Genomic DNA, 22,423 nt, shown 5'->3' with positions numbered 1-22,423 from the left:
CAACGACTTTTCAACTCAGGACTGAAAATTTCTTAAAAGAAAAAATCAGTTCCTATCTCATAGCCCAATCCAAGATTTGAACCACTGGACCAAGGAGCAATTATATTTTATAGTACTAGCAGACGCGACGGTTTTACCCACGTAGTTCTCGTTCCCGTAGAAATACGGGGATAAAATATAGCATAAAGCACCCAGGGATAATGTAGCTTCCCAACAGTAAACGAATTTTTCAAATTGGTTCAGTAGTTTCAGTATTCAATGCAAACAAACAAACAATTCTTTCCTCTTTACAATATTAGTACCTGTAGATATTATTTTATATGTTAAAAATAAGGAAAGACTGATCACTGATTCATGATTGTACCTACCGATATGTCAAAATCAACTATTATTGGGTTTGCAATGGAAATAGTAGTAGTAGTGTTATGTAATGCAGAATCATCATCATAATTATTATCCCATATTCGGCTCACTGCTGAGCTCGAGTCTCCTCTCAGAAGAGAGGGGTTAGGCCAATAGTCCACCACACTAGCCCAATGTGGATAGGTATAATGCAGAATATATTATGCAAGTTATGACCCTTAATGTTATGAGAAAGGATATTCATGAAATTTATTTATTTATTTTTATTATTTACAAATTAGCCCTTGACTACAAAAAATTTATAAGAAAATAAATACAAAAAAACAATAAGCGGTTATTTTCTGATGATGATGATAAGGTCAATGGTTTCTTTTTCTAGAATCAATACTACTTAATTAAACTGTTTCTAGATTTCATACTGAGTAGAATAATCAAATAATGTGCTAAGAGAAAAAAAAATATTGTTCATAGTTTATTTTATGTAATAGTTACAAACATATAAAATCTTACTTATTTATTATAACACAAAAAAGACAGTAATAAAAAAATTAAATATTCATTTTTCATTCTACAAAAAGTTTCACACATGTTTTAATACTAAATACAGTTATTTTATTCATATTAATCTCATTTAATAATAGTAGTATTTTATACTGATATTAGTCTTCTTCTTCTATATTTTCTTCCTGAATAGACTGGCTAGGTGCTCCTTCTTCTGGCTTTCTAATAACTCCTAAAGTTTCAGCTGCTGCTAAACACTTTTCTGCATACTCTTTGACTTTGTTTAGTTCTGGATTATCTAATTTTGTTAGTGCCATTAATATTTCCATTATGTCAGTTTCAAATATTTTTGCAGCTGTATCTCGGTCACCATTTATGATATTATAGAGCATGTACGCTCCTCTGTATTGAACTTCATTGTTTGGGTTAGCTAATAGGCATCTTAATGATTCAACCCAAGAGTTCAGATCTAATAGCTTTCTACAGCAAATTTTACTGACTGAAGTTAGGATGCACAGTGCACCGGCAGCAGCCATGACTGTGTCAACATCTTCTTCCTGACACAGTAAATATAAATACTTAGCTCTGTCATTCTCACCTTCAAAGGCTTTTATAACCTCATCAGATTGAACTAAATTGCATACACACTGTGCTGCAGCTCTAGATAACATTAAATGATCTTCATATAAGTAATTTTCAATTTTAGCTAACCCACCTTCCTTTAATATTCTCTTTCTTGTAGTGTCATTCATACCTGCTAAATTACAAAGTGCCATCAGTGCTTCAAAATTTTCCAAGGCAGTACATTCAGGGTGCAGCAAAGCTACTAAAGGTCTTACTACTTCCAAGTTTCTTTGTCCAGGAAATGCTACTTCAGGATTAATTGTAATGCCAATTCTAGCCAAAGCTTGTGTGGCTTGCTTTTTTCCATTGCTGGTACCTTCAAGTGCCAGAGGAATAAGAACTTTGGCCCCACCTTGTTGCACTACAATGCCTCTTAAATCTTGCAAGCTGCATATGGCATTGAAAACTCTAGCAATCAACTCTCTTGAATTATGACTTTCTGTTTTGGCTAAGGCAACTAAGCCAGTTGTCACCCCTGCTTTACAAAGAATTGTCAACCTTTTATTAACAAAATCTGGATCATCTAGTTCATGCTGCTCTGGTATATGATGTTTAGCAAATTTTGCAAGTTCTAACATTTCTGGCATCATTTCCTGCTTTTCATAGGCATTGCATAAGTTAACTAATGTAGTAACTACACCATATAAGCAAGACTGATCACCTGATTTTGCTAGTTCAATAAGAGATTGGATAGCTAGTCTATTATCAACCAATGCCTCCTTTACATCTGCATCCAAAGTTAGATAAGAAAGACCTTCTGCTGCCCATTTCCTCATATCTTTGTCTTTAGCTGGATTGGTTAAAAATTTAGTACAAGCTTCTGCTAATTTCTTTGTAGATCCATCAGCAAAAGGACGTATAGATGCATCATCTCCACCAAAGCTTCCTATTTTACAAAGACCCACTAATGCTCTAACTTTCACAGCATCATTTTTACTTGAATATAAGGTTTTTAAAATATCAACACCCTTATTAATGATAGTTCTTGCTTTGTCTTTCTTTGATGCAGCAGCCACTAAGCATTCACAAGCAACTTTTTGCTGTAAAGGGTCATCTGTTTGAGCCATGACTAAAATCATCTCTAAGATACCGTCTTTTGATATAATATAGTTTCCTACATCAAGAGGTCCACGTAGTAATGATGTTATAGCTACTGTTACTCTTACTTTAGATTCCAAATCAGGAGTCAAAAGCTTATCTTTGACAAAATCATCAACTTGACTGTGAAACTTTTCTCTTGCCTGTTCATAATACATGTTTTCGTAGACTCTCGCCATACAGGCAGCAGCTACTGTCCTTGACGATTCTGTGATATTCATTGCAGACTCATACTTGTATTCTTCTAATTCACTACAAACTTCAAGTAAACGTTGTAGGCCCCTAATTTCAACAAACCTTTCAGCCCAATTAAGGCTACTATAGTGGCAGTTTCTCATAATCAGTTCTATAATCGCATCTCTAGCTAAGCCTGTTATGACTCTATTAGTAATAGAGTATGTCAAACATGTCAGTAGTGTATCAATTTCACTCTTATGTTGTTCACATAGAGAAGTGTCCGGTTTTGTATCTTTTTTGGTATCCATTCCTGAAAATGTATTCAGGATGATCTGCAAGCAATATTGAGCAGCATTAACTCTTGTTTCATTTTCACTGTCAATGATTTCTAAAAACCATGGGATTCCAACCAATTTGATAATTTCTTTCGTCCTATCTACATTTCTTTTACAGAGTTGGCCAATAACCCTAATAGCATTCACATATATATCCATATTCTTTTCAATCTTCACCAATTGTTGTATTTTGTTGACAACACCATTTTTCATCATCACTTCTGCACCTGTGTTTTCCTTCGCCAGAACAAGTAGGTTAACTATAGCTTTTTCACGTTTCTCAATGTCTTCACTCATTTCAAACGCTAGTTTAAACATCTGGTCCACTTTTGAAGTTGTTTGTGCTGCATTTTTAACTCTTTCCTGAACAATAGCATACAATCTCGACAGAATTGGTTGTACCGCTTTATTACTGGGATCCACTGTGAATATCGTTTTAGCATCTCTATATGCCTCCTCAAAACGCTCTAAGCATTCTAACGCTTGTGAGCGGCGAAACAAAGCTTTTGGATCTTCGGGGACAATTGATAAAGCTTCATCACAATCTTTTATTACTTTATGGTACTCTTTCATCTTAAGATATGCTGCTGCACGATTCTTCAAATACGTAGCGTACTCACGTGTGTCCTTCTGAGCTAAATTGATAGCCTTACTGTATAGTGATACGGCTTCTTCGTAGTTTTCAGACTTAAAGGCTTCATTGCCTTTATTAGTTATTAGTTTAGTTACAAACATATAAAATATTACTTATTTATGATAACACAAAAAAGACAGTAATAAAAAAATTAAATATTCATTTTTCATTCTACAAAAAGTTTCACACATGTTTTAATACTAAATACAGTTATTTTATTCATATTAATCTCATTTAATAATAGTAGTATTTTATACTGATATTAGTCTTCTTCTTCTATATTTTCTTCCTGAATAGACTGGCTAGGTGCTCCTTCTTCTGGCTTTCTAATAACTCCTAAAGTTTCAGCTGCTGCTAAACACTTTTCTGCATACTCTTTGACTTTGTTTAGTTCTGGATTATCTAATTTTGTTAGTGCCATTAATATTTCCATTATGTCAGTTTCAAATATTTTTGCAGCTGTATCTCGGTCACCATTTATGATATTATAGAGCATGTACGCTCCTCTGTATTGAACTTCATTGTTTGGGTTAGCTAATAGGCATCTTAATGATTCAACCCAAGAGTTCAGATCTAATAGCTTTCTACAGCAAATTTTACTGACTGAAGTTAGGATGCACAGTGCACCGGCAGCAGCCATGACTGTGTCAACATCTTCTTCCTGACACAGTAAATATAAATACTTAGCTCTGTCATTCTCACCTTCAAAGGCTTTTATAACCTCATCAGATTGAACTAAATTGCATACACACTGTGCTGCAGCTCTAGATAACATTAAATGATCTTCATATAAGTAATTTTCAATTTTAGCTAACCCACCTTCCTTTAATATTCTCTTTCTTGTAGTGTCATTCATACCTGCTAAATTACAAAGTGCCATCAGTGCTTCAAAATTTTCCAAGGCAGTACATTCAGGGTGCAGCAAAGCTACTAAAGGTCTTACTACTTCCAAGTTTCTTTGTCCAGGAAATGCTACTTCAGGATTAATTGTAATGCCAATTCTAGCCAAAGCTTGTGTGGCTTGCTTTTTTCCATTGCTGGTACCTTCAAGTGCCAGAGGAATAAGAACTTTGGCCCCACCTTGTTGCACTACAATGCCTCTTAAATCTTGCAAGCTGCATATGGCATTGAAAACTCTAGCAATCAACTCTCTTGAATTATGACTTTCTGTTTTGGCTAAGGCAACTAAGCCAGTTGTCACCCCTGCTTTACAAAGAATTGTCAACCTTTTATTAACAAAATCTGGATCATCTAGTTCATGCTGCTCTGGTATATGATGTTTAGCAAATTTTGCAAGTTCTAACATTTCTGGCATCATTTCCTGCTTTTCATAGGCATTGCATAAGTTAACTAATGTAGTAACTACACCATATAAGCAAGACTGATCACCTGATTTTGCTAGTTCAATAAGAGATTGGATAGCTAGTCTATTATCAACCAATGCCTCCTTTACATCTGCATCCAAAGTTAGATAAGAAAGACCTTCTGCTGCCCATTTCCTCATATCTTTGTCTTTAGCTGGATTGGTTAAAAATTTAGTACAAGCTTCTGCTAATTTCTTTGTAGATCCATCAGCAAAAGGACGTATAGATGCATCATCTCCACCAAAGCTTCCTATTTTACAAAGACCCACTAATGCTCTAACTTTCACAGCATCATTTTTACTTGAATATAAGGTTTTTAAAATATCAACACCCTTATTAATGATAGTTCTTGCTTTGTCTTTCTTTGATGCAGCAGCCACTAAGCATTCACAAGCAACTTTTTGCTGTAAAGGGTCATCTGTTTGAGCCATGACTAAAATCATCTCTAAGATACCGTCTTTTGATATAATATAGTTTCCTACATCAAGAGGTCCACGTAGTAATGATGTTATAGCTACTGTTACTCTTACTTTAGATTCCAAATCAGGAGTCAAAAGCTTATCTTTGACAAAATCATCAACTTGACTGTGAAACTTTTCTCTTGCCTGTTCATAATACATGTTTTCGTAGACTCTCGCCATACAGGCAGCAGCTACTGTCCTTGACGATTCTGTGATATTCATTGCAGACTCATACTTGTATTCTTCTAATTCACTACAAACTTCAAGTAAACGTTGTAGGCCCCTAATTTCAACAAACCTTTCAGCCCAATTAAGGCTACTATAGTGGCAGTTTCTCATAATCAGTTCTATAATCGCATCTCTAGCTAAGCCTGTTATGACTCTATTAGTAATAGAGTATGTCAAACATGTCAGTAGTGTATCAATTTCACTCTTATGTTGTTCACATAGAGAAGTGTCCGGTTTTGTATCTTTTTTGGTATCCATTCCTGAAAATGTATTCAGGATGATCTGCAAGCAATATTGAGCAGCATTAACTCTTGTTTCATTTTCACTGTCAATGATTTCTAAAAACCATGGGATTCCAACCAATTTGATAATTTCTTTCGTCCTATCTACATTTCTTTTACAGAGTTGGCCAATAACCCTAATAGCATTCACATATATATCCATATTCTTTTCAATCTTCACCAATTGTTGTATTTTGTTGACAACACCATTTTTCATCATCACTTCTGCACCTGTGTTTTCCTTCGCCAGAACAAGTAGGTTAACTATAGCTTTTTCACGTTTCTCAATGTCTTCACTCATTTCAAACGCTAGTTTAAACATCTGGTCCACTTTTGAAGTTGTTTGTGCTGCATTTTTAACTCTTTCCTGAACAATAGCATACAATCTCGACAGAATTGGTTGTACCGCTTTATTACTGGGATCCACTGTGAATATCGTTTTAGCATCTCTATATGCCTCCTCAAAACGCTCTAAGCATTCTAACGCTTGTGAGCGGCGAAACAAAGCTTTTGGATCTTCGGGGACAATTGATAAAGCTTCATCACAATCTTTTATTACTTTATGGTACTCTTTCATCTTAAGATATGCTGCTGCACGATTCTTCAAATACGTAGCGTACTCACGTGTGTCCTTCTGAGCTAAATTGATAGCCTTACTGTATAGTGATACGGCTTCTTCGTAGTTTTCAGACTTAAAGGCTTCATTGCCTTTATTAGTTATTAGTTTAGTTACAAACATATAAAATATTACTTATTTATGATAACACAAAAAAGACAGTAATAAAAAAATTAAATATTCATTTTTCATTCTACAAAAAGTTTCACACATGTTTTAATACTAAATACAGTTATTTTATTCATATTAATCTCATTTAATAATAGTAGTATTTTATACTGATATTAGTCTTCTTCTTCTATATTTTCTTCCTGAATAGACTGGCTAGGTGCTCCTTCTTCTGGCTTTCTAATAACTCCTAAAGTTTCAGCTGCTGCTAAACACTTTTCTGCATACTCTTTGACTTTGTTTAGTTCTGGATTATCTAATTTTGTTAGTGCCATTAATATTTCCATTATGTCAGTTTCAAATATTTTTGCAGCTGTATCTCGGTCACCATTTATGATATTATAGAGCATGTACGCTCCTCTGTATTGAACTTCATTGTTTGGGTTAGCTAATAGGCATCTTAATGATTCAACCCAAGAGTTCAGATCTAATAGCTTTCTACAGCAAATTTTACTGACTGAAGTTAGGATGCACAGTGCACCGGCAGCAGCCATGACTGTGTCAACATCTTCTTCCTGACACAGTAAATATAAATACTTAGCTCTGTCATTCTCACCTTCAAAGGCTTTTATAACCTCATCAGATTGAACTAAATTGCATACACACTGTGCTGCAGCTCTAGATAACATTAAATGATCTTCATATAAGTAATTTTCAATTTTAGCTAACCCACCTTCCTTTAATATTCTCTTTCTTGTAGTGTCATTCATACCTGCTAAATTACAAAGTGCCATCAGTGCTTCAAAATTTTCCAAGGCAGTACATTCAGGGTGCAGCAAAGCTACTAAAGGTCTTACTACTTCCAAGTTTCTTTGTCCAGGAAATGCTACTTCAGGATTAATTGTAATGCCAATTCTAGCCAAAGCTTGTGTGGCTTGCTTTTTTCCATTGCTGGTACCTTCAAGTGCCAGAGGAATAAGAACTTTGGCCCCACCTTGTTGCACTACAATGCCTCTTAAATCTTGCAAGCTGCATATGGCATTGAAAACTCTAGCAATCAACTCTCTTGAATTATGACTTTCTGTTTTGGCTAAGGCAACTAAGCCAGTTGTCACCCCTGCTTTACAAAGAATTGTCAACCTTTTATTAACAAAATCTGGATCATCTAGTTCATGCTGCTCTGGTATATGATGTTTAGCAAATTTTGCAAGTTCTAACATTTCTGGCATCATTTCCTGCTTTTCATAGGCATTGCATAAGTTAACTAATGTAGTAACTACACCATATAAGCAAGACTGATCACCTGATTTTGCTAGTTCAATAAGAGATTGGATAGCTAGTCTATTATCAACCAATGCCTCCTTTACATCTGCATCCAAAGTTAGATAAGAAAGACCTTCTGCTGCCCATTTCCTCATATCTTTGTCTTTAGCTGGATTGGTTAAAAATTTAGTACAAGCTTCTGCTAATTTCTTTGTAGATCCATCAGCAAAAGGACGTATAGATGCATCATCTCCACCAAAGCTTCCTATTTTACAAAGACCCACTAATGCTCTAACTTTCACAGCATCATTTTTACTTGAATATAAGGTTTTTAAAATATCAACACCCTTATTAATGATAGTTCTTGCTTTGTCTTTCTTTGATGCAGCAGCCACTAAGCATTCACAAGCAACTTTTTGCTGTAAAGGGTCATCTGTTTGAGCCATGACTAAAATCATCTCTAAGATACCGTCTTTTGATATAATATAGTTTCCTACATCAAGAGGTCCACGTAGTAATGATGTTATAGCTACTGTTACTCTTACTTTAGATTCCAAATCAGGAGTCAAAAGCTTATCTTTGACAAAATCATCAACTTGACTGTGAAACTTTTCTCTTGCCTGTTCATAATACATGTTTTCGTAGACTCTCGCCATACAGGCAGCAGCTACTGTCCTTGACGATTCTGTGATATTCATTGCAGACTCATACTTGTATTCTTCTAATTCACTACAAACTTCAAGTAAACGTTGTAGGCCCCTAATTTCAACAAACCTTTCAGCCCAATTAAGGCTACTATAGTGGCAGTTTCTCATAATCAGTTCTATAATCGCATCTCTAGCTAAGCCTGTTATGACTCTATTAGTAATAGAGTATGTCAAACATGTCAGTAGTGTATCAATTTCACTCTTATGTTGTTCACATAGAGAAGTGTCCGGTTTTGTATCTTTTTTGGTATCCATTCCTGAAAATGTATTCAGGATGATCTGCAAGCAATATTGAGCAGCATTAACTCTTGTTTCATTTTCACTGTCAATGATTTCTAAAAACCATGGGATTCCAACCAATTTGATAATTTCTTTCGTCCTATCTACATTTCTTTTACAGAGTTGGCCAATAACCCTAATAGCATTCACATATATATCCATATTCTTTTCAATCTTCACCAATTGTTGTATTTTGTTGACAACACCATTTTTCATCATCACTTCTGCACCTGTGTTTTCCTTCGCCAGAACAAGTAGGTTAACTATAGCTTTTTCACGTTTCTCAATGTCTTCACTCATTTCAAACGCTAGTTTAAACATCTGGTCCACTTTTGAAGTTGTTTGTGCTGCATTTTTAACTCTTTCCTGAACAATAGCATACAATCTCGACAGAATTGGTTGTACCGCTTTATTACTGGGATCCACTGTGAATATCGTTTTAGCATCTCTATATGCCTCCTCAAAACGCTCTAAGCATTCTAACGCTTGTGAGCGGCGAAACAAAGCTTTTGGATCTTCGGGGACAATTGATAAAGCTTCATCACAATCTTTTATTACTTTATGGTACTCTTTCATCTTAAGATATGCTGCTGCACGATTCTTCAAATACGTAGCGTACTCACGTGTGTCCTTCTGAGCTAAATTGATAGCCTTACTGTATAGTGATACGGCTTCTTCGTAGTTTTCAGACTTAAAGGCTTCATTGCCTTTATTCTTGTAACTTTCAGCTTCTGTAAGATCTATCATTGTTGTCAGATATCTGCTAGGTCGGTGTTTTATTCACTTTGGCGATCGGACTCGCTTTTATATACTTGATGTTGGTGAGTATTCTAGCAAGTTCTCGTACATCTCACTAAATTACTAAAATAGAAAATGTATTTTTGTAAACCTAACCCGAGATCCGAACCACAAACGTCAAATGATGAGATCTACTATGACATTGACAAGTAGCTCAAATATGACACTCTTCACATGACACTGACAGTTACAGTTGTTTGACTTTGAACATTTTGTCTTCATTTCTTCCAGAGTCTATGGTTCAGTTATAGTAATTATAATCTGGGGGATAAGGGAAAGGCATAGAGTAATTAGATAATGAAGATGCATCACATTTAACAAAATTGTCTGTCGTTTTTTGAGGGGGATGAGGTAAACTCACAGATCTAAAATATTTATCACCATTATATATATTCTGATAGATACACACAACTTTTTTGATTCGCAATACACACACGCGTATACACATATATACACAGACTAAAAAAACACATCGCTTAGACTATCCACAGAATATATACATAGAATATTCGATTAGTTGATCGATGTTTTGCCGTCAAAAGACTCGATACTTTTCAGATATTATTTTTATCACTTGATAAAATCAAGGTAGAAATACTTACAATTTTTTTTTTTATTTTTTACAAGTTAGCCCTTGACTACAATCTCACCTGATGGTAAGTGATGATGCAATCTAAGATGGAAGCGGGCTAACTTGTTAGGAGGAGAATGAAAATCCACACCCCTTTCGGTTTCTACACGGCATCGTACCGGAACGCTAAATCGCTTGGTACGTCTTTGCCGGTAGGGTGGTAACTAGCCAGGGCCGAAGCCTCCCACCAGCCAGACCTGGACACATTAAGAAAATCTCAATCTGCCCAGCCGGGGATCGAACCCAGGATCTCCGTTTTGTAAATCCACCGCGCATACCACTGCGCCACGGAGGCCGTCAAATGAAACGTTACGCCATACTATACTTAAATACAAGTTATTGACCGTTTTTTTATGCCGTTCAACTACATAAATCGACATTTGTACGGAGCTCTTTACACGACGATAACGATTATAAGAATGAACATCGATTCTATAGCAACAGTTTTTATAAACGCGTTAGATTATTGATTTTTGATCTTTGCCAGAGGGGTAATGTCCAGCGAGACAGGTCCTGTTATTATGATTATGTTATGAAGTTTATGTTACTAATCGTAGAAGAGGGAAATGAGTTGAATCTGTGGTTGCGTTTATCGTTTTGTGAATCCATCGATGTAATAATCCATACATATCTATTCTATTCTGTAAATCCTTTGTAAGTCATCAAACATCAGCATCTCAAGGGGCCTAAAATGTTCTCAACGCAGTAAAATTTACATTAAATTCACACAACAAAATTTGTTCAAAGAACAAATTGTTCTCTAATAAAGCTTTTTTCTTTCTTTCTTTCTAAAATGAGTTTCAAAAATCTTACAGCATAATCCTGCTAGTATAATAATAATCTGTGGTTGTCACGTCATTGATCGCTCACAAAGTTTTACAGCATAATCCTTCAGAAATTATTAGAAAATAAACAAAGGTTCCAGCTGTTTTTATTTGTATAAAAAGAATTAAAGAATTCATGTAAAATTGTAAAGCATTATTAAAGTTTAGGAAATGTGATCCAGTCTGTGTTCAATTAAAATGCTATTTCTTGTTTCATAAAGTAAAAACTGAAGCTTACAAATGAGCAGTCCTTCCAGACTGGCATAGGATTTAAGATTTATTTTTGTGCCAATTATTTGGAACAATATTGTGTAAATGTCTGTCTCTTTGTGTGTTTTACGTATAGAAATTGATGAAGAGCTACCCGAAATGTGCGATTCTGTAGCTGAAAAAGGTAAGTTAATCTGAATTTCTTAATAGTAAAGGTACCCGTAATAATATAATACGCGTATTACAACGTTGTAGAAATACACATACCCTACTTGTTTTACCTATGTAGTACATACACCATTTCGTTTACTTTAAATAATTTATCGAGATTGCCATCATTAGTATTGACTGTATTATCAATGTAAAAATCATTGTTAAACAGTCAAAGCTCTTTGTTTGAGCTGCTTTTCGTATTTACGTTTTCGCTCTTCTTGGGTGAAATCATTACGAAATCCTGTATTTCAAGCAAAAAATTTAGTTTTTCACTTTTATTTTCTCAAATAAATCGCAAAATATTATTGTTTTTTAATATTTACAAGAAGACATGGCTACAATTCTTTAAAAATAAATATACAAATTTTGATGGCCCTCTACAGGACCAGGCCTTCCTTATTAAAGTAGAGAGGATATAGAGCAAGACCCACCACACTGCTCCAAAGCTGGTTGGCGGGCTTAAGGTTATAATATTTTTCTTTAACAACCATCATCAGATGTTAATGACAATAACACCATGCTGAGAATTTGATTGGAAATTTTATACAAAAAAAACTCAGCATATCATAAACTTACCTACAACTCAAACCCTGGACCTTGTGATATGAAGTCAATTTAGTTAACCCTGGACCAACAATACAGCTGTTTAATGACATTACAAAATTGTGTTATTTTTTACCAGAAACAGCCAAAGAGCTAAAGAAACGAGACAGGGGTGCTCGGGACTCCAAAACAATCACAGTGGAGACATATGCCAGTGTCCTTATTGGTCCAAACACTGACACTGGCATCCTGCCCACTAGCTCTAGACGGCCACCTCAAGAGACTAGCACATCAGAGGATATTGAATCTATAAGTTTCTTCTGCGGTAACCCTTTAGTTGAAGTTACTAAAGGGATCCTACATCTTTATAAAGAAAAGTAAGTCTTTTGTAAAACTATATTTCTTTCTTTCTTCATGTGTAAACAATATTTGTTACAAAAATACTTAATCTTAACACATACACAGCATCAAAATTTTCAAAGAAATTTTAGCTTGTGATTTGTAGACCTAAAATACCTCTTTACCTTTCTTGTTGTGCATATGAGACCTGATAAGTGTCTTAAAATAACAGTGTTGAAACCTTTTGCTTTTTTTGAAGCCTGTTAAAAATCAAACTAGACATCAAGTAAGAACAGATTTTATGACAGGGCCAGATTCAGAAAGGGCGGCTGAAGTCACCGGGGTCTGCTAGTCATACATATTTTCAAATTATTTAATATTTAATTCTAGATACACATTTTTCATGTGTTTGAGTTAGTGTTCGTTTACACGAGCAGCAACCGAGACGTCGGCGACTGCAGTTGACTACCGTTGACTGCAGTTGACGACTGCCGTTGACTGCCGCCGAGACTTACTCTTAACATGAATGCTTATATTATGGAATGATGGATGTTACTATTATTGTTGTAGTGAGCTAAAAGAAGCCGAGGAGGCCAAGACACTGTGTCTGCTGTCAGTGCCCGGTGCTCTGGGGGCCCCTGATCTGCTGGCGTTTGCTGCAGCCTGCCAAAATGACATCTCACATGTCAGAGTGTTGAGGGATGGCTCACCAGACCATTATATGGCACTGCTCACGTAAGATTTTTTTACTTGAGTTTGATTTTTATTGTGCATAGTTATAATAAAAAATTTTGTCCATGGTAATAATTAACAAACCAAGTAGATGACCCATCAATTACAAGATTATTTTCACAAATAAAAATGTGATTAGAGTTTCTAGGCATCTAAACTGCCTATATGCAAAAAATCTTCTTAGTTTTGTACAGCAGGCAAGTAGCCTGTACACTGGCAACCATGCCCTTAAGGCTGAAACAAGTAATACTGCATGAGAGCTGAAATTTATATGATTGTGTACCTCTGGACAACCTCTATGACGAAAAGGTCTTTAGGTACTGAATAAAATAACTGATACATTAGAAATTAAAGCAAATGACTGCAGTTGATAAACAAAAACAGTTACTTAATTGGTTACAACATTTTGTCTTATATGTCAAGATATTCTCTCAAATTTGGTTTCTTTCAGAAAATGAGTCACTAGTTCTATATTACAATAGAATGCTGTTTTAATATAGAACTGTGCATTATTAGTCAGTCTTCAAGCAGTTTATAGAGAAGTTTTAATTATTGGTATATAACTTGCACCTATTTTTGCAAATGTTTTAAATTTTTACTGTGTCATCAGTTTTTCTAGCGCCGTGGTCATTCGAGTCTATATAACATGTTATAAATAATAGGTTCCGTACGTGTCAGTCAGCGCGCGAGTTCCACGCAGCGTTCTCCGGTGTTCCGTACAGCAGCCTGGAGCCGCACGCGCTGTGCCACATGGCGTGGGTGTCGCGCGTGGAGTGGGCGCGCCACGGCAGCCCGCCCGCCTCGCACACGGAGCTGCCCACCTGCCCTGTCTGTCTAGGTACCTTACAACTTACCTCTGGGTTCGGTTTAGTCTGCGATGAGTCATCCGCTCGACGTAGTCTGCGCCGGCAGCTGGCTTCTCGAATGTTCCAAGAATGCGAGTGTCGGAATCCTTGCTCGAGCTGCTTGGTGTTCCGTACACTTCGTTACAATCTTCCTTTTGGGCCGTTTCCGCACTTGGCCTTGTGATTGGCCGTTATGTGTAGGTCACTGCTGGATTCATTTGCATCCAGCCGAGCTCGCTCCAGTAACTCAGCAGGCCGCCGATAGAGCTTACAAACTTACACTTACTTTGTTTATGTGCAAACAGTAAAAAACAGCTCATAAAGGACATGGAATGTTTTTCTCAAATACAAAAAACAAAGACAAAGCAGTATGAAATATAAAAAATAGAGATACTTATTGTTGAAAAATACAATCTTACCTTGGTTCTGGTTTAACTGCCATTGATGAGGGTTTGTTTCAATCTCTCCTGTAGTCCAGAGGAGTTTGTACTCTGTATGCATGTCAGGCATATAAATGCTCTAATGGTATGATGTGTAATATAAAATGTATCATTTTAAGGCCAACCATGTAAATAAATCGAATTTTATCTCTACAGAGCGCATGGACGAGAGCGTGGCCGGCGTGCTGAGCGTACAGTGCTCGCACGCGTTCCACGCGGAGTGCCTAGTGCGATGGCGCGACGCGCGCTGTCCCGTGTGCCGATGTGCGCAGACGCCCGAGCCGCGGGAACACGCGCTCTGTATGCAGTGCGAGAGCGACAGCACCGCCGCAGGTAGGCATAGCGCACAGACGAGAGCGTGGCCGGCGTGCTGAGCGTGCAGTGCTCGCACGCGTTCCACGCGGAGTGCCTGGTGCGGTGAGAGAGCGACGGCACCGCCGCAGGTAGAGATCGTTGCCGGCGTGCAGTGCAGTGCTTTACATAACTATTATTGAAATCAATGCATGGGGCACGTTCTTTAAAAATTTACATGTTCTTAAAAACGTTCCGTAACTTGTAGTTCCAAACAAAACTTATCGTGTGAAAATGATTTGCAGAGGGCGATGGTGATGAGTCGAAGGAAGCGTCGGGGATAGCGGAGGGTCTAGAAGCCGGGTCTCTGTGGATCTGTCTCATCTGTGGACATGTTGGATGCGGCAGGTACGTACATATACAACAATTTCTACTTAAATTGGAAATTCCAAAGTGCGTGTGTGTGTGTGTGTGTGTGTGTGTATGAAATACTAGAAGACGCCGCACGTTTTCACCCGCGTGGTTCCTGGTGGTTAAAATATAGCCTATAGCACTTGGGGATAGTGTAGCTTTCCAACAGTAAAAGATTTTTTCAAATCAGTTTAGTAGTTCCAGAGCCTATTAAAAACATACAAACAATCAAATCTTTCCTCTTTACAATATTAGTATAGATGTCATAGATTAATATATAAGAATGTAACAAGTTTTTGCATGGGAAATTTTTGGAGCAACACAAACGACAATAAAGCAAGTAAGTGGTGCCATCTGAAGCAATTTCAATAAAATTGAATAATTATTTCGCCAATATTGCTTCTAATTGTTTCATATATTCCATATTACAATTCAATAGTTGTTGCCAAAAGTGGAATAAGTTTAATTTGCTCTATAAATTTATCTAATTAAAATTTGTTGTAGAAAAATGTTTAATTAATTTTGTAACTTATACATTATACGTTATTTTATTTTCAGATATGAAAAAGGGCATGCAGCCAAACATTTCCTTGCTTCAAATCACACATACGCATTGCAATTAGGTTCAAATAGAGTTTGGGATTATGCAGGTAAATAAATAACATACTCATAGCAAACTTGTAAACATGTTGTGTTAACATTATATATGATGTCAAAAACATATATTATAAACGAAAAAGTTTTTGTAATTTTGTGTCTTTGTTTATGCTCGACGAAACGAACGTCAAAAACTCTGTCATCCATTTTGTGACGTCACAATGTTACTTGATGTACTAAAGTCTATAACCAATAAATAATTGATAAATAATATTTTTGTCAATTAACGTGATGTTATGAAACAGTTAAAATAGACCATCATGGCCGACAGCGTTTTGGCTCGTATTGTCAAAAAATATTTAAAAATTGAAATTTTCATGTAATCACTTCTCAAAAAAATATGATCATTTTTTTTTCAACTTAGTAGAACGATTATGAACAATTTAAGACCATTTAAAAAATTGTTAACTAGCCAGTTGTTCAATGCTTTTCCCTATTCGAAAGCGTTCAGTGGTTTTCTCTATGCCGATAGGCCTATCATGCGACCAAATAGACAAAACATAGACCAATGGATGCAGAGTTGTCCCAGCCTCAACACAATGAATAATACAGCGATATTTGCGGTTGCGCCGCTATTGCTTTTAAGTTTGTCTATTTCTCTGCGCGAGATAAGTCGTTGGTCGCATGTTAAGCCCACAGTAGTGCTTTTCTCAACCGAGAAACGTTCAGTACTTTTTGTCTTCCTAGAAGTGCCCAACCTGCCTAAAAACGTTAAAAAAAATTATATTTTATATCACATTCTTTTAAAAAGTAATGAATAGCATGATCGATTGTCCCGGGCTCTATGATCTAAATAAATAATAATCTAAAATAAATTTTTCATACCGATTAAAACTTCCTATTCGCCCCAACCGTAAATTAAATTTATTTTTACCTCCCATCTTTTATAAAAAATATACACGCATTTGTTTCTCGAGCTAAGAGATAATAATATTATTACGAATTTTCTATTTTAGACCTAAATTATAGCTCTTTAAATGTAAATAAAAAAGCACGTTTTAAAAGTATCAATAACAATACTTTGAATAATACTCATGTACTCACTATTTCCGCTGTTCAATGCTAAAAACTCTTTATTATATTTTTTAAGTATTTTTTGGCAATGTATTATCTATTATGATTGTATTTTCTTTTATAATTAGTATAATACTAGCTAACGCCGCGCGGTTTCACCCGCGTGGTTCTCGTTTCCGTAGGAATACGGGGAATAATAAAGCTTTCCTCGATAAATGGGCTATCTAACACTGAAAGAGTTTTTCAAAATCGGACCAGTAGTTTCTGAGATTAGCGCGTTTATTCAAACGAACAAACTCTTCAGCTTTATATATAAGTAATAAGTAATATAGAGTATAGATTGTTTTGTAAAGAAAATGAAAAAAAAAATGAAATTTTCAGGGGACAATTTCGTTCACCGTTTGGTCCAAAACAAGGCGGATGGTAAGCTGGTAGCGGCTGATGGGGGGCTCGCGGCGGACGCGGCGTGCGGGGGGGAGAAGCTGGACTCCGCTCAGTTGGAGTTCACGTACATACTGACGCAGCAGCTCGATAGCCAGCGGATGTACTACGAGGAGAAAATCGCACAGTTAGTATATTAATTATTAGAGGAAGCACTTTCTCTCACGTATGTGGCAGCCTTAGACAATTAATAACTGGACTTGGTTCGCACCCAAATTCACCAACAAAAAAGTCTGTCATTTTTTGAGGGGGACGAGGTAAACTCACACATCGAAAACATTTAACACCATTAAGTGTCCATACACTACACGCAACTATAAATTTGACTCGCAATACACACACGCGTAACTTTTACACAGACTAACAAACACATTGCCACAGTAAAAATATATACAAGCAGTATTGTAACTCGGCCGTATTTTTGAAATAAATACCTACAGCCGCGCGGTACGTAAACATGTGAAAGGGCTGCCCGTCTCCAGCATTTTAATTACATTTGCCAACTTTGTGTTTTCATTTAGTTTTGTGATTGTAACTATGCATTTTTTATGTAAACAAATAAAATACTTTGTAAATTGTAGTAAAATAGGATCAATAAAACGCGTGTTGTTTTTTTATTGGTAGATAAATAAGGCTGATACTAATCATTGACCTTGAAAGATAGGTCGTATTCATATGTTTATTTTGGTGATGCCATCTAGGTATTACCTCCACACTAAACGAGAGGTAATGGTTAGCGAGCCAAGTCCTGTTATAAATGGTCTAAGGTGGCAGCCGTCGAGCTCTTCGACCATTAATAACAGGACCTGCCTCGCTAACCGTTACCCCTCTGGCAAAGATCAAAAATCAATGATCTAACGCGTGTAGTGTATGGACCTTGGACACAGAATATATTTAGTGGTGTTAAATATTTTCGATGTGTGAGTTTCTTCCCCCTCAAAACGACAGACTTTTTTGTTGGTGATTTTGGGTGCGAAACAGGTCCATAGTCTAAATAGTTAAAGGTCGAGCGTCCCCAAATGCACATGTTTTTTTTTAAATCACTATCACTGACTTTACAGAACACCAATTTTTTTTTAGGTTAGAGTGTGAGCACACTGCTCAACACACCGCCGCGGAGGAGCGCGCGCTCACGGCCGAGACGGAGTCGACGGCGCTGCGCCAGCGGGTCTCTGCGCTGGAGCGGGAGAACAAAACCCTCGAGCGCAAGCTGAGCCATCTCACTAGCAAGTTAGTGTTGTTAGCTTAGACTTCAGAGTGTGACCACACTGCTACGGTGTTCTCAGTCTTAGAGAAGATGCCCTTTACGAGTCGTTCCGCCCATTTATTCTGCTTCTGCGCTTGTCCTAACCCCCTGATGACGCCACTGGGGTCCCGCCCCATCAAGCGATGTTTCTGCGCTCGTCCAAACTCCCCGGTGACGCCACTGAGGTTCCGCCCCATCAAGCGATGTTTCTGCGATTGTCCAAACTCCCCGGTAACGCCACAGAGGTCCCAACCCATCAAGCGATGTTTCTGCGCTCGTCCAAACTCCCCGGTGACGCCACTGAGGTTCCGCCCCATCAAGCGATGTTTCTGCGATTGTACAAACTCCCCGGTAACGCCACAGAGGTCCCACCCTATCAAGCGATGTTTCTGCGCTCGTCCAAACTCCCCGGTGACGCCACTGAGGTCCCGCCCCATCAAGCGATGTTTCTGTGCTCGCCCAAACTCGCTAATGACGCCACTGAGGTCCCGCCCCATCAGACGATGTTTCTATGCTCGCCCAAACTCCCCGGTGACGCCACCGAGGTCCCGCCCCATCAAGCGATGTTTCTGTGCTCGCCCAAACTCGCTAATGACGCCACTGAGGTCCCGCCCCATCAGACGATGTTTCTATGCTCGCCCAAACTCCTCGGTGACGCCACTGAGGTTCCGCCCCATTGGGCGATGCTTCTGTGCTCGCCCAAACTCTCCTTATTAATTGAAATTCCTATCATTTGGATATATCTTAATGAATAAATCAATAAATAAGGTTAAATTGCTTTCTGGCAGAGTGTCGTCGCTACAAAACGAAGCGTCGGAGGAGCGCGGGCTAGCGGCGGCGTTGGCCTCGTCACACAAGCAGTGGCAGGAGCGCGCGCAGCAGCGGGAGGAAGCCTTCCTCGCAGAGGTAACTGTTATATGTTCATACATTGTCACTAGCTACAGCAGGGTGTCTTTGGAGGAGCACCACCTTAAAACCTTGGCCTTACTAGCAACTGCAGCTAGTTCTTTATTAGAATGGGTACCCAAAGCTGCTCTTGTAAGATTTTATGAAATGTGGCTAAGCGAATAATACTAAGAGAATAATACGAGCAGAGAATGTTAGTTTTAGCATGTTATAAAGGTACTAGTTAACACTCGGGTACTCTACACTCTTTCTGCTCCGCAACAGACGACAGTACGCAAACTCCGCACCGCATTACTCCGTTTTTCCGCTACGCTCCCTCGGTCTGTTTTGGTGGACAGACAGCCTTAGGGTCTTCTTCTTCTTTTTCCTGCTGCTTTTTCCAAAGCTGCTCTAGTAAGGTTCTAAGGAGAATGTTAGTTTTAGCATGTTATAAAGGTACTCTTTAACACTCGGGTACAGGGTACATTTTTCTCTGTGTCACATAGACCCGCACGACTAATCCATGAAATGCTATCACCCCCAATACCCTACTCTCGAAGTAAATTAATTAAATATGTAGGTGTCAAATATCGCTTCGCTTCGTGCAACTCTGCCTTGCCTCGCGTCTAAAGTGAATGCGGCGCTTCGTGTTCAAACATAAGATCGCTTCGAATTCTTCGATTCGGGCAAAACCGACAACAATTAAAAATTGCAGTAGTAAATCGAAATTTGTGTCTAGAGTAGACTATCGTATTTGATTAACATCAATCAATTTCGCGAATAGTGTAAGATATTTGTATGTTAACCAGGTGGCTGATCTGAAAGAGCAACTCCGCGACGTGATGTTCTTCGTGGAGGCGCGTGGACAGTTGGAGAAGGTGGAGGGGACCACGCAAGACGAGATCGCATCCGCCAGCGTCACCGTGCAACCGCCCGTCAAGCCACGTCGCAGACGACGGTAGACTGAACTTTTCACACAAGGGACTTTTTACGTCATTCATCATCATTATCAACCGATAGACGTCAGCTAGACCCCTCTCTTAGGCTACCAGTCCACCAAAGTGGAGCGTGGCAGCGGAGACGAGTAACGGAGAAATATTAACCAATAGGATTGCACAAAATCTCCGTTCCTGTTAAGTGGACAGGGACTTTTATATAAAACCAGTAAGCGGTGCGGGAAACGGAGTGGGGTTAAATAAATTAAATTTAACATTTTTCATTTATTTTAACTCTGCTCCGCAACAGACGGTGGACAGACACAGTAAGCAAACTCCGCTCCGCATTACTCTGTTTCTCCGCTACGCTCCCTCGGTCTGCTTTGGTGGACAGACAGCCTAAGCGTCTTCTTCTTCTTCTTTTTCCTTGGCCTTTTCTGCACTTGGCCTTAGGGTCTTCCAAACAACATGGCTTTGAGCCGCCAGCATCCAGCAATAATAATTGGGGCCCTAACGTCCATCGGCTCTTCGAAGTATATGCCCCGCCCATTGCCACTTCAACCAACTCGTTGAAGAATGTCGGTGATTTTGGTTCTTCTGCGGATCTCATTTCTGATTCGATCACATAGAGATAATCTGAAAAAGCTCGCTTTTCGCTCGATTGACTGATGATAAAGACTCTGACCCTTTTTACATAATACATCCATATCTGTACTAATATTATAAAGAGGTAAAGTTTGTGATATTGTAGGGTATCTACTGAATCTCTGAACCGATTGTGGAAATTCTTTCACCATTCGAAAGCTATATTTTATACCCGTATTCTCGCGAGAACGGGAAATGCGCGGGCGTCGGCTAGTAAGGGTTCATTTACACGAGCAGCACATTGCCAACAGCAGCTGACAACTGCTACCGACGACTGCAGTCGACTGCCGTTGACTGCTGTTGAGTGGCGCCGAGACGTCTCGTTGCTGCTCGTGTAAATGAACCCTAATGGAATAAAGAGCAGTAAAGACCTACTTTCTTAAAATAATTCAATTGCAATCTAGGCCTGAATTACGCACTATGACATACTCGTAACTCGAGACGAGAGAAATAATTAATGTCTCTCTATTTCGCTACGTAGGGGCGAAAGAGAGATTAATATTTCAACTTCATCATTATTTGTCGACAACGTTTTACATGTTTGACATTACAGGCTTCTCAGAGTATGATATTAAAAATCTTATTTTTTTTAAATACTTAGTAGTAAACTTTGAAAGATATAATTAAACTCTACAGTTGATTCAAATCCTTTGAACTTTCGTACACAAAGTTTTTATTGGTCTATATGGGAATTCTTTTTTTTAATTTTCGGTTAAGGTTTCTTTAAACTTGAAAAGTCCATAAAGCTATGCAGTATTGTTGCGCATTGCTTTACGCTTATTTGGTACATGAGTAGGGTAGGGTAGGGATCAAGCGAAGCTTGACCGAGTTCGCTACAGTTCGTGCGCTGTAGCAAGGTGCGGGTGACAGTTCGTTTCACGCTTGAAAGTTTGCCGCGCTTCACGATAATAGTATGTATTATGAACGTCATAAGGCAACTGTCGTCCGCACCATGCTACGGCGCACATAGTATAGTTTTAAATAGTTCTGTATGTAAAATACCTTGAAAGTAGTCAAAGGGTTTGGATTCGAATTGAAAGGCGGCGTCTAAACCTAAATTATTATTTTTTGTATTTCTGTCTGTTTGTATATAAACATAATTATTAATATTATAGAAAGATATTTTTATTAAGCTAAAATAAATTAGTACAAAAGTTGTATTGTTTATTCTTTCTTTTAAAATTAGTGATCGTTATTTTCACGAACCCTTCGAAAAACATTATTATAGATTAAAGTTTAGGTGTCTTTAGCGGAAGTTTATCACGAAACTATCTGCCGACTGGG

General features: G+C 37.8%; 4 protein-coding genes across 4 annotated transcripts; 1 reads left to right on the top strand and 3 right to left on the bottom strand.

Annotated features, from left to right (window-relative positions):
- Positions 1 to 822: 822 nt before the first annotated feature.
- Positions 823 to 3,844, bottom strand: LOC128198341 (protein unc-45 homolog B-like). Its single transcript, XM_052883259.1, has one exon. The coding sequence runs from the start codon at positions 3,831 to 3,833 to the stop codon at positions 1,023 to 1,025; it is 2,811 nt and encodes a 936-aa protein (XP_052739219.1). The 5' UTR covers positions 3,834 to 3,844; the 3' UTR covers positions 823 to 1,022.
- A 50-nt stretch (positions 3,845 to 3,894) lies between these two features.
- Positions 3,895 to 6,816, bottom strand: LOC128198342 (protein unc-45 homolog B-like). The gene has a single exon (XM_052883260.1). It carries the CDS (start codon positions 6,803 to 6,805, stop codon positions 3,995 to 3,997), a length of 2,811 nt encoding a protein of 936 aa, XP_052739220.1. The 5' UTR covers positions 6,806 to 6,816; the 3' UTR covers positions 3,895 to 3,994.
- Positions 6,817 to 6,866: 50 nt separating this feature from the next.
- LOC112056799 (protein unc-45 homolog B) lies at positions 6,867 to 9,974 on the bottom strand. The gene has a single exon (XM_024097287.2). The coding sequence runs from the start codon at positions 9,784 to 9,786 to the stop codon at positions 6,967 to 6,969; it is 2,820 nt and encodes a 939-aa protein (XP_023953055.1). The 5' UTR covers positions 9,787 to 9,974; the 3' UTR covers positions 6,867 to 6,966.
- Positions 9,975 to 11,347: 1,373 nt separating this feature from the next.
- Positions 11,348 to 22,296, top strand: LOC112056281 (BRCA1-associated protein). The gene is made up of 11 exons (XM_052883262.1): positions 11,348 to 11,686; positions 12,398 to 12,635; positions 13,168 to 13,332; positions 13,992 to 14,167; positions 14,771 to 14,947; positions 15,211 to 15,313; positions 15,875 to 15,966; positions 17,369 to 17,555; positions 18,509 to 18,658; positions 19,463 to 19,580; positions 20,369 to 22,296. The coding sequence occupies exons 1-11, from the start codon at positions 11,608 to 11,610 to the stop codon at positions 20,519 to 20,521; spliced, it is 1,638 nt and encodes a 545-aa protein (XP_052739222.1). The 5' UTR covers positions 11,348 to 11,607; the 3' UTR covers positions 20,522 to 22,296.
- Positions 22,297 to 22,423: the final 127 nt, after the last annotated feature.

The sequence above is a fragment of the Bicyclus anynana genome, chromosome 8 (assembly GCF_947172395.1).
Source record: "Bicyclus anynana chromosome 8, ilBicAnyn1.1, whole genome shotgun sequence".
Taxonomy (NCBI): domain Eukaryota; kingdom Metazoa; phylum Arthropoda; class Insecta; order Lepidoptera; family Nymphalidae; genus Bicyclus; species Bicyclus anynana.
This window is presented reverse-complemented; position numbering and strand designations above follow the sequence as displayed.

Coding starts and splice junctions, on each gene's coding strand:
- LOC112056799 (XM_024097287.2), bottom strand. CDS start 9,786: ATGATAGATCTTACAGAAGCTGAAAGTTACAAGAATAAAGGCAATGAA.
- LOC112056281 (XM_052883262.1), top strand. CDS start 11,608: ATGTCTGTCTCTTTGTGTGTTTTACGTATAGAAATTGATGAAGAGCTA. Junction 14,948..15,210: donor GAGCGACAGCACCGCCGCAG/GTAGGCATAGCG, acceptor AATGATTTGCAG/AGGGCGATGGTGATGAGTCG. Junction 15,314..15,874: donor GGACATGTTGGATGCGGCAG/GTACGTACATAT, acceptor TTTTATTTTCAG/ATATGAAAAAGGGCATGCAG.
- LOC128198341 (XM_052883259.1), bottom strand. CDS start 3,833: ATGTTTGTAACTAAACTAATAACTAATAAAGGCAATGAAGCCTTTAAG.
- LOC128198342 (XM_052883260.1), bottom strand. CDS start 6,805: ATGTTTGTAACTAAACTAATAACTAATAAAGGCAATGAAGCCTTTAAG.